This window comes from Heterocephalus glaber, unplaced genomic scaffold (assembly GCF_053883595.1).
Source record: "Heterocephalus glaber isolate CG9 unplaced genomic scaffold, H.glaber_assembly_v1.0 deba00001504, whole genome shotgun sequence".
NCBI classification, from domain to species: domain Eukaryota; kingdom Metazoa; phylum Chordata; class Mammalia; order Rodentia; family Bathyergidae; genus Heterocephalus; species Heterocephalus glaber.
Window position 1 is genome coordinate 61,841,969 of NW_028258324.1, and position 16,625 is coordinate 61,858,593.

The window sequence follows — 16,625 nt, forward strand, 5'->3', positions numbered from 1 at the left end:
CCAGGCTTGTCTTGAACACACTATGTAGCCAGGCTGGCCTTGAACTTGTGGTGCTCCTCCTGCCTTAGCCTTCCCAGTGCTGGGATTTCTTTTTACTTTTTCAAAAATGTGACCATTAGATATTAGACTAAAATTGCTTGTGGGGCTCAGATTTTACTTCTCTTGGGCAGTGTTAATCAAAGAATTCCCAGAACAAATTCCTTACTGTGACCTTGAAGGCCCTACGTGATCTGACCACTGCTAGCTTTCCTGGCCACAGTCTGGACCACAGTCCCCATGATCACCATGGTCCAGGCTCCTTAGCGCTTCTGCCTCTCTAGCTCACCAAGCTCCTTCCTGCCACAAGGATGGTGTCCCACTGTGGCCAATCCTCTAACATTCCCTCCTGGACCTCTACTCAGTTGAATTCTTCCACCATTCAGGCGCCATCCAACTTAGCTATCATCCTCTCAGGACAGCCTTGACTCCTATTTCTAAAACAGCTCTGTCCCTCCCCCCAGGAACACTCCAGACCATTTCCCTATTTCATTTTCCTCAGAACATTTCAGAAATCACCTTGTCAATTTTTGTTTGTTTTATAGTGTATCGTCTAGGTCCTCTTGATGACGGTTTAACCTCTGAGAAAGCAAGGACCTGGTCTATCTTATTCTTTGTACCTCAGTGCCTAGCACAGGACCTGGCATATGATAGGGTACAATAAATATGTGATGCACAAATGAATTGAGAAATACAGAAACATTGAGAAGCCAGGAGTTTGGGAATGACCTGTTAGTTAACTGCTATGTAACAAATCATCCCACAACCTAGTGCCCTGAGAAAGGAAACCAGCTGGCTTTGTACTTGGCCTAGACCCTGGGAACATTGACTTGCTGTCTATTTAACATGACCTCATGCGATTTCTCTGACTGCATCAATATGACTTTATTTTTCCATCTCCTGCCCAGGTAGATGGTTTGGTTCTCCACTAAAGGAACTCCTTGTTACTATTTCAGTAGAAAACATCAACACAGTTTGTACCTTAAGTTTCTTTGACTCCTTTATCTTGAAATCCTCACCTTGCAATTTCCACAGTTTTGGGTCGTTTCACTGCGACTCAACCCAATACCACCCAAGTCCCACTACCCTACACCAAGCGTGGAATCATCTGCTCATCCTGACCTTCCTTTCTCCCTTGGACACACTGCCAATTCCTTGCCAGGTGGCGCTACCCCTCACCAAGAGAGCAGCAATCTCAGCTTCATCTTTTCCGTAGGCTGCTGCTATGGTTTAGATCTAGAATGTCTCCCAAAGCCTCACATGATCAGAGGTGGGGCTTTGGGAGGGTAACGGGATCGTGGGGACACTGTACTCATCAGTGGATTAATGCCTTATTCATTCAAAGCTGACTTGCTATGAGGAAGTGGGCCTGTTCAGAGGCGGGTCCGTGGGGATGTGACCTGGAAGGGTCCATCTCCCTCCCTGGCCCCTTCCTACTCTCTCTCTGCTTCCTGGCCACCATGACCTGAGCAGCTTTCCTCCACCAACCCCTTCCATCGTGCCTTTCTTGCCTTGGAGCCAGCCTACCATGGACTGAAACTGTGAGCCAAAATAAACCTCTCCTCCTTTAAATCTTGAGTGTTGGGTATTTTGTCTGAGTGTGATGAGAAAGTGATTAAGACAGCTGTGTTGGTGATACGTGGGAGCCAGCTTTTGATAAGCCCCAAACAACTGTGTTGTGGTCTCTCATCATTTTGTAGGGTGACAGAGCTCAGTAGGGCGACTCTTCTGTTCCGGTGATGTTGGTTGTGCTACTGTCATTGTGGGATGCCACCAGCTGCAGCATCCACAGTGACTCCCTCACATGTCTGGTGGCTTGGTGATGATAGCTGGAAGGCTGGGCTCTGCTGGAATGCTGCTCTGGCTGGACTTCTTCTCTGTGGAGTTTTGTTTGTTTTTTGGTACTGGGAATTGAACCCAGATCCTTTTGCTTGGCAATGTTCTACCACTGAGCCACATCTTTGTGTGGCTCCCATACCCTCTTTGTGTGGTCCTGAGGCCATTCCTTCTCCATGTGTTGGGTAACCCCTTGTGGTCTCCCCATCAGTGTGACTGATTCTTAGGTCATGGCTCAGAGCTCCCCAACATGCCAAAGCAAAGCCAGGCCACCTTACATGTTACAGTATCACTAATGCTGCCTTCCATTTGATAAAGCAGTCACAGGGCCAGCTCAGAATTAAGGGGAGGGAGAAAAAACTCTGCCTCTTGCCTATGGGAGTAATACAAATTTGCCTCCTCTTTAATCTACCGGAGAGCTGAACTCAGATGGAGATGCTGGCTCACCATCAGCCATCGTGCTAAGGGGAGAGGGGAAGCAGAGGTCAGGTAGGGCCCAGAAAGTAGGGAGCCTTCCCTTCCCTTCAGTCCTCAAGCAGAAGCCCTGGGGCTCTCAGAAATCCTGCTGCAGGACCTGGGGAGCCACTGCTATGTTCCCAGCAGCCACAACACACCAGGCAGCCTGGGTGGGGTTACTTGGGAAGAAAAGTTACCCATAGTCTTTTGTGCCAGGTTAGCAGCAAGCAACCCAGCATGGACACTGGGGGCACAGGAAGAGCGTGAGAGGGCACACAGAGGGCTGCCCTGAGCTGCACCAATGATCAGGACAACTGGGGAATAATTTCTCCAAGCTGTGGTCAAAGACTGATTTTTAAAAATGCAAATACCTTGGATATAAAAGTAGCACAACTGTGTTTGGAAAATGGCAAAAAAATAAAAAGCATCTCCCACATTCTCTTTCCCTAACACAGCCAGGCGTTCTATTCTGGTCTTACTGGAGAGTGCATGGTCAGGACAGTGTAAGGAGTCCTGTGCAAAGGGGCCCAGCTGGGAGAAAGAGGCTGGGCCAGGGCATTTCCTGGGTCTCCTCAACCCAAACATCCTGGACTCTCACTCCTTGGAAGGCAGGGCTTGGTGGAGCTCTCCTGAAGGAAGCAGTTGCACCAGGGTCTGAGAACAGCCAGGAGGTAGGACAGGGAGGGAGGGAGGGAGGGAGAGAAAGCAGAGACATATGAGGGGTGATGGAGAGGTATGGTGAAGATTTAAATAAAAAACCCCCAAAACCTCATGACAACAAAAGACACATTACCAAGAAAGATGGGATAAGTGTGTATAAAGTGAGAGGGAGCATTCTAAGGGGGATTAGTGGCAATGTGTCTTTTACTATAAATTTTTAAAAATGTAAACATTCATCATACATTTTGATCACTCCCCATGGATCAAACATTTATAGCAATTTCTGTCAAATAAAACCGGGACGCTGTGTCCTTACCCACTGTACTCACCAGATCTGGCACTGTGCAACTTCTGGCTCTTCCCAAAGTCAAAATGACCATGGAGGGGAACATTTTGAATCAGGCACGACAGCACAGCTAAAGACACCCAGGAAAGGGGATACCAGAGCTGCTTCGGAAAGTGGGAAGAATAACAGGATGAGTGTGTTGGAAGTGAGGGGAGGATTCTGAGGGGGATTCATGGCAATGGGTCTTTCACTGCAATAAAATAACACATTTACCGTCATTTTTGATCACACCTCATATAACCATTGCCCAGGCTGCCGGAGGTAACGCTTTCCACCTTCACCCACCACCCCTGCAAAAGCAGCCAGAGCTTCTGGTTTAAGCAGCTGTGCGCTGCCGTCCTTCAGGATTTGGGCATTGCTCCCTCACGCTGCTGCGACTCCGCACCCAATGCCGCCTGTCCTCACTTCCCCTCCTTCTCACCTCCCTCACTCCCTGCCCCCCTCCTGGCAAAGCTCTGATCCTGGTGTCCCCACTTTCCTCACCAGGACCTTCCTTGTCACCACTCCAGCATCCCACAGCAGCTCCTTAGTCGCAGCTCTGTCACAGCACTGGGGTGACTCTTTTCTTTTTTCATTCATTGATGTCCCTCCTCAGGGTAGAATAGGAGAATCTGTCTTACCCATCTCAGTGGCTGCAGACACTCTGGAGCTTGGCACCAAGCAGACACTGGGCTAATGCTGGGATGGAAGGGCCCTGGGAACTGATTAGTGGGCCGGCGACTGCCCCAGGTCCAGGATGTCTGCACGTGGCTGGAAGGGCTGTGTCCTGAGCTGCAGGTGCCTTGAAGGCGCTCTCATGTCTAAGAAAAACCCTTGGGTAACAGGTGCTTTTATTTATTCTTTTACAGCAGGGTATCAGTGCAGTCAATCATTCACTCATTCATAAGTGGTGGTCTGGCTCTGTCGCCCAGGCTGGCCTCCAGATGCTGTGCTCAAGTGATCCACCTCAGTCCCCTGAGAAGCTGGGGCTACAGGTGTGGGCCTCTTTGCCCAGCTAAATGCTCTTTGCTCCCTCTCTCTCTCTCCCTCTCTCTCTCTCTCTCTCTCTCTCGCTCGCTCGCTGGGGATGGAACCCAATGTGCTAAGCACATTGTCTCAATCACTCTTCTTGTGGCTGAGACACAATCCCCAACACCCATGACTCGACTGCAAAGGAGGAGAGGTTTATTTTGGCTCACAGTGTGTAGAGGCTTCAGTCCATAATCTGCTGGCTCCAGGGCAGGGCAGCATGGCAGAGGGGTCTGGCAGAGGAGAAAGAGCTCACGGTAAGGTGGTGGGAAGCAAAGAGAGAGTGAAGGGAGAAGGGAGGAAATAAACCCTTCTAGGCCACGCCCTCCAGGGCCATGCCCCTTTCCAGGCCACGCCCCAACGATCCTCTCCTCCAACCAGACCCCACCTCCCAGCAGCATTAAACTCGTGGGCGCACGAATCCACTGGTGAGTATCTTCCCTCGTGGTCCAATTGCCTCCCAAGAGTTTCAGCACAAGAGGATTTGGGCTATTGCAATATAACTCACAGCACATAGGCTCTACCTCTGAGATACCCTGCAGCCCTAAAGCCTCCTTTGGATCAAGCACAAACACCAGCAGTCACTGGGAAGCAGTCCTGCAGTTGCATCTAGAAGCCAGCCACTGCTTGGGGCCGGGGATCATTTTGCTTCAGAGATTGTATTTGTTGTGTCACCAACAGCCACACTGTATTGGTGGCTTTTCTGGTGTGGCCTTGCCTGGAGCTGGTGGTTTGGAAACATTACATGCTTTACATGCATTACCTGCTGGTTTCTCTGGGTCACGGTGTGACTTATTCACCTACTAACAACTCTTTTTCAAATCAGACTCACCAATGGTATCCTCAAAATCTAGTATTTTTCTTGCTTCTCAAAGTTTAAGATTTATTTTCTCATTCTCCTTACATGACTAAAATTTTTTTCTATATAATTTTTGATTCTGGAAAAAAAAATCCTAGAAGCAGACATGGTGGCCCATTCCTATAATCCCAGCCCTCTAGAGGCTGAGGCAGGAGGATTACCAGGAGTTTAAGGCCATCCTGGGCTACATGGTGAGTTCAAGGCCAGCCTGGGCTGCATAGCAAGACCCTGAATCAAAAAATTTAAAAAACCAAACAGTCCTGGTAATGCGTTTTGAGCTGGGGATCAGTAATCTTTATGCCTAAGAAAGATTGCATTTGATTTTCCTAATGCGATGCCATTTGGGACAGGAGGGAGGTCCCTGTGAGATTTTAGTTGTCTGTCTGTGTGTTACAGTTGCAAAGCAGGGGTGAGAACAGATTTCCAGTGAATTGGTTCTGGGTGTGTAGTCACAAAAGTGCATGGATCATGTGGGGCGTGGTGGCACACACCTGTCATCCCAGCACTTGGGAGGCTGAGGCAAGAGCATCACTGCAAGTTCGAGGCCAACCTGGGGTACATAGTGAGTTCAAGGCCAGCTTGAACTACATAGCAAGATCCTGTCTGAAAAAAAGAGTGTGTGTGTGGATCACAGAGACCGAAACTCAGTTCTTTTGCCCCTGGTAGGCAGCAGGGCAGGGGTGCTTGTCACCATATGGAGACTGGCTTTGGGCAGAGAGGTGTGTGTTCCAGAGCCCCCACTTCTGTCATTCCTATCTGTCACCTCAGCCAAGTCACCTGCCCATTTTAAGCCTAAATATCTGCACTTGTTATGAGGATAACATTACCACTCCTATTTACCCACCTGGGTTTTGGGGTCAGGGATGGTGTTTTCAGTGTTTGTCTTTTTGTTTTTTGAGACAGGGTCTCACTGTGTAGCCCAGGCTGGCCTCAAACTTGCAGTGATCCTCCTGCCTCAGCCTCGTAAGTGCTGGGATGACAGGCGTGGGCCACCAATCCTTGCCAAGAGATAGTGTTTATAATGTGAGTTGTTGTTGCTGTCATCCCTCTTCCTATATGAGTAACACCAGCTTCCAGGGGTGTGTGGGTTGTGTGTGTGCATTGTCAGCCACGGTGCCATGTGCTGGAGCTACAGGAAAAAAGCATCACTTTTGCCCCCAATTTTGTGTGATCTGGGGTGTGGAGCAGATCAGCAGATGCCATGGTGCAGCAGTGCTGCATTAGATGCCCCAGGAAGGGGCAGGAGGGATGGGTGGGTCAGAGAGGGGCTGGGAGCCATGGGGACAGACCCCCTGAAGCAGGCAACGGAGCTCAGGTCAGGGGATGCCCAGGTCTCTGGGCAGAGCACAGAGTAGGGACACTTTTGGCCCAGGGACAGCATGTGCAGGGGACAGGGGCCAGCAGCGTGAGGGGTGGGGCAAGGCCAGGACACAGCTGCCCAGGAGCATGAGTCTGTCCTATCTGGAGGTCCAGGACACTGGGGCGGGGGCTGCTGAGTTGAACCGATTTGGCTGAGAGGTAACTCGTTCATGGCCCTCAGGCAACACTGAGGGTGAGGGGTCAGTCTAGGGGCACAGGAAGCAAAAAGCTGGAAACTCTTGGCCCAAGGCAGGGACAGTGGGGACTGGGAGTCATCAGACAGGGTGGCCTGGTGGTTCCTGGTGACCCCAGAGAAGTGCAGGGGCCTCGGCTCAAGGAAGACACACTGCCCTGAGAACACAGGAGCAGTGCCCTGGTAGGGACGCGCCAGGACATGCTGACGGCTGCGTGGAGATGGCCATGGACAGCCGAGGACACAGCTGGGGTGCCCAGGAGAGTCCTGGAGGGGTGAGGCTGGGCGGGGTGGGCTCCTTCATGTCGCAGCCCATCTCTGCCACAAAGGCTGAGCAACAAGAGACAGAGACACAGGGAGGAGGGAGGAGGGCAGATTCCCGGTTGAGCCAGAGAGGGTTTGGAGAACTCCGTGGAAAGAGAGGACAGAGGGGAAGGAGGAGGGAGTCTAAAGTGTGGAGTTTGGATGTGGTCAGACCTCACAGATGCTGACAAGGGGACAAAATGTGACCAGACGGTTTGTCCATGAACTGTCCTGGCGAGAGAGGACAGAGGCAGCGCTGGCTACTGATGAGGTACAGGTGCTTCTGGGGAGAGGGCAGGAGCAAGGTCACAGGGGGCTGGCAAAGACTGCAGAGGCTGAGCTGAGTGTAGGGATGCATGCCTGTGATCCCAGCACTCAGGAGTCTGAGGCAGGAGGATCATCATGAGCTCAAGGCCAGCCTGGGCTACCTAGTGAGACACTGTCTCAAAAATCGAAACGAAAACAACTGTGAAGACACGAACTCACATCTATGTTGGGGACAGGGGAATGAAGAAAGGTCATGCTGGGGCTTGGAATTCAGAGTAAAAGTGGATGTACTGTGGGCTGCATCCCTGATGAAGGGGAGGAGGACAGGATTCAGAGCACGGTCCTATAAAGGATGGAGCCAGGTTAGCATGGGGGTAAGGAGAGCTGTCAGATGATGACAGGGATCAGGGGATAAAAGGGCAGGACAGGGGATAGCACCCGAAGAAGGAGGAGTCACAGCTTGCCCAGGCCCCAAGGAGGCCGAGGGTGTGTCCCCCTCCAGCTGGGAGCCACACTCCCAGGCTCTGCAGCCACACTCAGAATCACTGATTCAGCAGGCTCCAGAGAAAGGCAAGGCCGACAGTGGCAGCAGCAGCCAGGGTCCAGGCAGAGGCTGCAGGGAGAGGGGTGTTCACTTAAAACAGAGCTAGTTCCCAGAGACACAGTGGAAGGCTGAGGAGGTCCCTGCCAGATGAGGAAAGAATTTAGGTTACATTTAAACATAACAACTTGGCTTTAAAAAAAAAATTACATGGAGGTTCCACCGCCTGCCTCGAAAGCACAAGGTTCTGAGTTCAATCCCCAGCACCAAAAAAAAAAAAAAAAAAATTAAATTGAGCTGGGTGTGGAGGCACACTCCTGTAATCCCAGCACTTGGGAGGCTGATGCAGGAGGATTGCTGCCAGTTCAAGGCCAGCCTGGGCTTCATAGTGAGTTGAAGTTCAGCCTGAACTACATAGTGAGGCCCTGTCTCAAAATACAAACAAACAAACAAAACAGAAACAGCTTATGCTAGGTGGTTATTATTTTTTTTTTTTTTGCTAGATGTTTTCTTATCCCAGCAAACCATTCTGGTGGCTGTTCATACATTCATAGCAGTTGCTTCTGAAATGGACTTGACCCAAGGCATCTCCTCTCTCTGTTAATGAATAATATTGCAGTTATGGCTGTTTTTACACTTTGATGCCTTTAAGACAAATTTTATAACCATATAGCAAGGGAGAGAGGCTGATGGAAGAGAAACTCCCAGAGAAGTCTGGGGAGATGTTTGTCAGTTGCAATCATTTTTCTCTAGGCTCTGGTCTCTTGTAAATTGGATTTATAAATTGCATATCTTACACTGATGATTTAGTAAAATGTACTGAACATGAAAACAGATCACATGTGTAAGAAACAAAATGGTTAAACAAATATTGTTCCTTAAATAACTTGGCTTTTACTAAACTGTACTAGCAATTTTGAAGGAAAAAATGCATTGATTTGCACTTGACTAAAGGCAATTTAGAACTGGAAGACGACCCCAAAATAGAAAGAATATCTACAGTAGAGCCCTATTGTTAATTTAGATTCCAGTTATTTACTTGGACTGCAGTGATGGCCTCTCTTATTCTATAAATAGTATAAACATTGCCAGTGCCATGTTTAACTCTTAAAGGAATGCATTCTTTGATATTTTAATGCATTAGTTTTATGAAAGCAAGAACCTCTGTAAAATGTGAATTCAGACTCCATCCATATATTTGCAAAAGTTACTGTTTTTTCCAAAAGATATTTAAAGTAGAGATTTTCTGCTAATGTAGACAGTCTTGTTTAGCCAGACCAGTTCGGACAGCTTCCCTAATTCAGTAGTTGCTAACCAGGTGAGGAAAGCTTTTTCCCAAGTGGAGAGAGTCCTGATAACCAACAGGTCACATTCTCTTTTCAGAAAAGCAGTGGTCAGGTAGAAGGGGTGCGAAGAGATGTTTAGGATGGAGAGGCAAAGTGGTGGTTTTTGTTTTGTTTTATGTTTTGAGACAGGGTCTCAATATGTAGCCGAGGCTGGCCTGGAACATGAGGCGATCCTCCTCCTGCCTCAGCTGTGAGCCACCACCTGTGAGTTTTATAATACAAAAATCATGCATTTTTTTCCTTTCTTTCTGTGGTGCCTGGTTCAATAATTATTAAGTGACTAAGGAAGATGTGGTCCTCTCTTTTGAGGCTTGGGGCATTTGTAAGCAGACCCTGAGGTTTCTCGGCAGAGGCCGCACTGGCTTTCTTGTCTGGTAGACATCTTTATTGTGCTTGTTTAGGACTCGTAGCCACTGACATACATCCAGGTAAATGTGCCAAGCGCCATCCTAAATGCATCCTGCAACACTGTAAGCCTTTACCTTCTGAGCCCTAGCTTACAGATGAGATAGTTATAAAGTTGTAGCGTAAAAGTTACAAAGTTGCAGCACAAAGAGTTACAAAGTTGCAGCACAAAGAGGTGCAAAGTTTCTGGGATTTCTCCCACCTACTTGTAGTCCCAGCTATTTTGAGGCTGAAGCAGGAGGATCACTGAAGGCTTGGAATTTGAGACCTGCTAAGGTGACCTAGGGAGATCCAGCTCTTAAAAAGCAGGTGGAATAGGGAGGCACAGATAAGTTAAATAATTTACCTTGGGCTCAAAACTTGAAGCAATCTGGAGCCAGAAGCTAATCTCTGAGCTATAATGTAAAACAAGGACCTGGCAGGCAACTATCCCCAGCCCCCTTTAACCTCCAAGCCAATTTGTACAGTGCTTGAAAGCAGGCAGACAGCACTAGGTTCATCTTCCTGATGTTTCCCCAAACCAGACCTCACTCTCCCACTCCTAAGATGGCTGCTGAGTTCATCTTTCACCTGAACTCTCAGTGCCAACGCTCTGCAATCTGTCCCGGTTCCCTCCCAGTCAGAATTCATCTCTTGCCGAGTGCCCTTTGTGTAAGCTTCAGTTCTGGCACTTGGCACCTGAAGCGTGGGATGAGTCACTGGCACTTGAGTCTCCCCCGCTGAGCAGAGCATGGAGGCCAGGAGCGGTCGTGTCGCCATGAGCGTCACTGCTTTAGCGTCTGCTGTACACTGCTGGACTCTTAGTAGATGCTGAGGTTTTATTTATTTATTTACTTATTTTTGAGACAGGATCTCCCCTTGCAGTCCAGGCTGGGCTTGAACTCACTATGGAGCCTAGGCTGGCCTTGAACACGCAGATGTCCTCCTGCCTTGGCTTCCCTAGTGCTGAGATTGCAGGTCTGCGCCACCACACCCTGCAATGCTCAGGGTTTTTGCAAGGGCGACTCCTTTTTCCAAGGCTTGCAGAGTTGCTGTGTCTGGTGGCGAGGCCTTTTTTGTTGTTGTTGTTGGGGTTGATTGAGATGGCCTCACCCCAGCCTCCCCACTTCTGCCTTGGCTCCCCCTAACCAAAGCCTGGCAGGGCCTCTGCTGCCCCGACCCTGGCCTGGGCCCAGTTTCCTGGCCTCTGAACGCGGGCCGGAGCTACCGGGGGAGCTGGAAAAACACCGGCGGGCGCCCCACCCCCGGGCCTGCTGCTTGGGAGGCGGCGGCAGCCTGCCTGCCAGCGGGCGCGGCGAGCTCGTGTGGCCGCGGTCCCCCGGGTCCCCCGCCGCGCCTCCCCCCGCGGCCTGGCCGGCTGCCGGCGGCACGGGCGGGGGTGCGCGCCGTTCTCACGACCTCTCAGGTTGCCTGAGCTCATCTGGGAGCTATTCATTTCCTGCCAGAAAGCAGCCGGGCCTGCTGGGCGAGCCACCTTGGCCGGGGCCGCGGGGCTGGGCCGGGCGGGTGGCCGCCCTGTGCGCTCCCGCCCGAGCCGCGCGCCCCAGGCCTCCGGGGACCCTGAGCCACCCGGGGGCGCGCGGCGGGGGCAGCGCGTGCGCCCATCTGGTTGCACTTAGGCGCCGGGAGGAAGCTAGCAGCGGGTGGTTACCGGCCGAGGGGTGTGGGAAAAGTTAATTGACTTTAATGACAGGTTCCCCGGGACAGCGGGGACGACGAGGGGGTCTGGTTAACCCCAGGCTCCCCGCCACAGGAACGCGTGGGGACGAGGACAGGCGCTACGAACTGCTTGGCGGAGGCTCGGGTCCTGGGTGAGGAGACCCCCAGCCCCCTTCCCGGCCTGCCGGATGCGGTGGGGGGGGGGCAGGGTCTTCCAGGAGAGGCTGGAGCGGAGCGCTGAGCGTCATCTCTCCAGGCGATCAGCACTGCTGGGGGCTGGCTCGGGGTGGGGTGGGGTGGGGTTCGGGGCGCGCCCCAGGCCACATAATTAGGCTAGACCCAAGAGAGCCCAGGAAGCAAGAATGAAGTCATCTGTCCCCCAAGAATTACTACAGAAACAGCAGGGCGCAGGGGGGTAGAAATAAACCCCCTGAACTCTGGGCCTGGCAGTGTCACCGAGAAGGGAATGACATCCACGGAGGCACAGTGAGTTGAGTGGCCTAGACTGGGTGCCACCGAGTGTCCCCTTGGGAACCCGGGGGTCTCCACCCTTCTCGCACTGTACAAAAACAAATGCCTCTTGTAATAGTCTAAACCTAAATTTCAGAAAAAAAGAAATGTCCTTTTTAAACCACCAATTCTTTACAAAAGAAACATTGACTTATTTTCCTTCCATGTATTCCCCCTCCCCAGGAAGACACTATATCTATACATTTTTGGTGATATTAATAAAAATGTACATTTTCAGCAGAGGGAAGGACACAGAAATTTAGTTTTCAGTTGATAGCATGGTTGTGTGGTTTTTGTCCCTATGAATTTCAAAGGCCATGGATGGAGAGCAAACACTTTTATAAAAATGAAGACCCCAATGTCTGGGCTATTTCTACTGGGACAGTTAAGTCCCGGGAGGCCAGAGGCCAGACTTACCCTGTGAATCATGTGCATTTGGGATGGGTGTCTTAATAAGCAGCAATTATTATGTTTGTATTTGAACAAGAGGGAGAATATGAAAAAAATATGATAAAAAAGGGCGTGTGTGTTTCTTTGGCAGAGGGTATGTTGGCCACCTTTCATGTCTACAGAATAAGGCAAAAAGGAGCCAAATTCAAAAAAAGTATCTTTTCTACCTCTCCCTTTGGGCCTGAAGGGATTGGAGAGAAACCCGACTGCTGTCTGCTAGATCAGCCCGGTGATAGAGACACCCCTCTAGCTGGCCTGTGGGAAAGGCCAGAGCCAGGCGGGGGAGAGTAAAGGGTTGGAAACAAGACAGAAAATCGTTGGCTTTATCTTTGTTAGGAAAGCTTCAAAGATTGATCTCTCCCGCCTCATCCTTCTCCTCCCAGAAGCCGCGCTGAGGAAGGGGTGAGAGAGGCCGCCAGTGGCGGGAGGGGCCCGGCCAGGGCTGCAACAGCGGAGCAGGGCCAGACCCACAGCGAGGTTATGTGTCTGGTCTCGTAGGGCTCGTGGTTTTCATTTCCCCAACACCTGGATGCAGTCAAACACCTGGCCAAATCTGACAGAATCTGACAAGCCTTTGTGATGGGATTTGGAAGAAATTCCCTGCAGATCCTGGCACAGTTTAAAGCTGTCCGCTTTGAGTTAGGACTTGTTAAGGAGGGTTATGTGAGCTGAAACCTGAGACAGGCCTTTTGCTTCTATCTGGAGCCCACATCTAGCCTGGAAATGGGGCATGACCAAGCAAAGGGGTCGATGGCTGTTGTACTAAAAGGGGAAGACAGCCTGTGAGCCTGCCAGCAGCCCCCACATGCTTTCTCCATTAGAGCCAAGCACAGCAACTTATCAGAAACACATGTCTGGGCTTGGGCTCCACTTGGGAGTCTAACTAGCTGTCCCTTGGCAGAAGGAATCTGTTGACCTTTCCAGGCTTCTTGAAGAAGGTGCAGAGAGGTATTTCCAATTTTTGCACACTGGTGGTAGACAATGTCTCACTGCACCTAAAGACGGGCTTATTATTGAAGTTCCCCCATGCTGGGAGGCAGGAGGCTGCAGCCCTTAATAAGAGCGATTTTGCTTCGGGGTTGGTGGCTACCGGGCAGCAGAAGCCCTTGGTAGGCAAAGGGCTGGATGGGACACTGATCCCTGAACTTCCTGAGTTCAGTCTTCAGGAGGAAGGAACAGAACAAGGACTGAATGACTTCAAACCATTTTTTTGAAATCCTTCCAGAGAATCATCACAGCGTTATTAGGGAAGCCTTATCAGATGAGTTCTCCTAAGTCAGCTGGAACTCAGTTCATGGAGTGTTGGTGAAAGATTTGGATTTTTAAAACAAACTTAACAAGAGATAATTTCTGAATTCCCAACTTACATATGCTTCAAACTCCACCATGAGCTTCTTTTTATATATTCTTAAAGAATCAGTTCTAAGACATAAAAGCCTTCACTCTTTTATTATATTTTCTCAAATAAACTTCCCCAAAGGAAGATATTTTAAGAGCATTTTCCAAACATCTTTGGCATCACATAAAGAAATCTCGTGTAAAAAACGAAATGTCATCTCAATTTTTATAATACAAAGGCGCAATCCAATATGAACATATAAAATATATACAAATATAGTGCATGGTCAGTCACTTAATACAGCTCTCTACAAAAAAGTAACTTTTTTTAGGAATTAAAAAAAAAAACACAACAAAGTAACCACTGAATCACAAATCTTGTCTCCTAGTGTCCAGATTGGCAGTTTAGTGTCCGGAGGGAGAGGTTGGTGGGGGAGTACGGGCAGCGCAGGCCTGAGCCCTCAGTTCCGCCATGGCCTCCACATGGAGTCCGCCGTGAGCGCGGGGCCGCTGGAAGGAGACCCGGCGTTGGGACCCACCGAGGTCCCGCTGCTGCTGGTGTAGACCGGGATGACTGGGCCGCTGTGCGCAAACGCCCCGTTGGGGATGAGGAAGGCGAACTGGCCGTCCGGAGCCGGCACCACCTGGAAGCCGCCGAACACCTTGGCCGCCTCTCCAGCCTGGCTGCCCAGCTTGCAGGGAGCGCCGCCGGGAGGGGGCGCCGCGCCCCCGGGGATGGGCACAAGCGGCGGTGGCGCGAACGGAGCGTGCTGAGGGCCCCCGGCTCCGGGTGGGGGCGGGGGCGGAGCCTGCAGGGCCGGGTGCGGCTGCCCCGGGTAGGTCATGGCGTTGATCTGGGTCATGCAGTTGGCCAGGTGGCCGAGCAGCCGGGTGCGCACCTCGGTGTTAACGCCCTCGCACGTGGACAGGAAGCGGGTCACCTCGTTCATGCACTCGCTGAAGCCGGCGCGGTACTTGCCCAGCACGCTCGGGTCGGTGCTCAGCGCGGCTGCGGGCCAGAAAGAGACAGACGGGTCACCCAACAGCTCCGGCCCCGGGACCACCGCCTCCCGCCCTGGGAGGTCCCCGCGCCGCGCCTCCCTGACCGCGCGCCCGCGGAACGACCTCGGGTGAGGAATGCGGGGAAGGCTTGGAGCCATCTCGCCACACTGGGGTGGCCACCGAAGCCCAGACACCCCTCCTCGTCCCCTGTCGCTGCATTTAAACCGATCTCTGCCTCACAGCTGTCACCCCACCCTCCCGCGCGACGTGACCTTGAGCAACACCACCCATCCCCACCCGAGTTTCATTTCCCGTTTGCAGTGGGGGGATGGGCGCGGGCGAAACCCGGTGACCCTCGGGCTTGGTTCAGCTCCCAACTGCCACCGGCCTGCGCTCAGTCCCTTCCTCCGCAGCCAAGCTGCCCGCCACCCTCGCGGCTGCGACCTTCTCTCCCTCCCTTTCCGGATCAGTAACAACTTGGAGTTGTGGCTATAAATAAGATCCAGACCGTGGGAACGCGAGAGGGAGCCAAGGCAGTAAAATGGAGCTGAATGCCTCTCACAACCAAGGGCGGAAGTCTAGAAGGAATCAGCGCGCGGCGCGGGGGACGCGGCGGCGAGTGGCCTCACCAGTCATCTGGGCCCGCTGCAGGTTCCGGAGGTGCTTCACTGTCATCTCCAGAATGTCTGCCTTCTCCAGCTTGGAATGCCGGGAGCTCTGCACACAGGAGGAAGCCAGGAAGAAAATCAGCCCCTGCCAGCCAGCTGCCTCGCGGAGCCAGGCGGGATCCCCCAGCCGGGACGCGGCACCCAAGCCCCCGGCGACAGGGGCTTGGGCCTCCCGCCTAGTACAGCGCGGTGCAGGCGAGGGGCTTTCACGCATTGTGGCTGAGAAACAGCGTTTCATATTTTTAATTTTTTAAAAAGCTTTCCCCACTTACGTCTTTTTTAAGAGCATCCAAAATCAGTGTTTTCAGCTGGCTCAGGCTTTCATTGATTCTTGCTCTTCGTCTTTTCTCCATGATAGGCTTTGATGACTGCAAAGAAATTTTAAAAATTAATTTTTTAAAAAGCCCCGAGTTCCCATGGGATCTGCCATTTCACCCCCGGTTTCTAAGAGAGAAAAGAATCCCCCAACCCCATCGTAATGTCTTGGGCGGCTGCAGATACCCAGGTATTGCCCTTACCTTTCTGTGCTCTGATGCTGTCTTTGGTTTATCCGGTGTCGCGTTGACACTGGCAGGGGTAGCAGCCACCGGGGACGAGGAGTTTTTCTCCATTATATCAGCTGGCATTTTCTTTCCTTTTTTTTTTATAATCCCTAGAGAATTTTATTTTTGGAGTCCACGCAAAAAAAATTTTTTTTTGCTTATGTCCCTTTTCCTTGAGATTTTCTTAAAACTACTGAGCAAGTGCTGAGGGTGTATTATATAATATTTTATGACTACTTGGAAGCGCTATTCCAGGACCAAGGAGAGAGGTAGACGGGGGATTCCGCTGTTATCAGCACCGGCTCCGGATCCTGTGTGATCCCCAGGCCCTGGCGGCCTCTATATATATCTGGGACTGCACGCGAACGGCTCGTGTGAAACTTCCCAAACTTTCTTTCCCACAGTAACTTTCAGCCAATGGGAGGAGGAGACACGCGGCACCGCTCGTGGACCGCGCCCCCCCATTGGCCGCCAGGCACAAGGTCTGGCGGCCAATGGCGCGCGCCTGAGCCCGGGGCACCGGAGGCTACAACGTCAATCAAAAGGATTTTAACCCTTTGCTACTCTCCCTTCTGGGCTTTGCTTTACAGAGGATTTTTCCGCTTTGGTTTTTGGTCTGGTCTGTTTCTTTTGGGGCCAAGGTCTTTGCTCTTTATTCTCTTTGCTAGGTGTAATACAGCTACTCTGTAATCATTTGAGATACATTGTAAAAGGGTATAACAAGAAAAAGGACTATTTGAGGCGATTAGGTAGCCAGGGGGTGTTACCGACACAGATGTGATTTCCCGCTCAGATTCTATATATGGGGGGGGGGGTGACCGTACAGGAAAGTATTTTAAAT

At 51.3% G+C, this 16,625-nt stretch overlaps 1 protein-coding gene across 2 annotated transcripts; it reads right to left on the reverse strand.

Annotated features, from left to right (window-relative positions):
• Window positions 1–13,664: 13,664 nt before the first annotated feature.
• Hes1 (hes family bHLH transcription factor 1) lies at window positions 13,665–16,237 on the reverse strand. 2 transcript variants are annotated; one of them, XM_004834759.3, is made up of 4 exons: window positions 15,761–16,237; window positions 15,515–15,610; window positions 15,204–15,291; window positions 13,665–14,581 (listed from the first exon to the last, which is right to left on the reverse strand). In XM_004834759.3, exons 1-4 carry the CDS (start codon window positions 15,866–15,868, stop codon window positions 14,034–14,036), a joined length of 840 nt encoding a protein of 279 aa, XP_004834816.1. In that variant the 5' UTR covers window positions 15,869–16,237; the 3' UTR covers window positions 13,665–14,033. The 2 variants fall into 2 exon arrangements, with proteins under 2 accessions (XP_004834816.1, XP_087042804.1); XM_087186678.1 differs by lacking the exons at window positions 15,204–15,291; window positions 15,515–15,610; window positions 15,761–16,237 and adding an exon at window positions 14,872–15,197.
• Window positions 16,238–16,625: the final 388 nt, after the last annotated feature.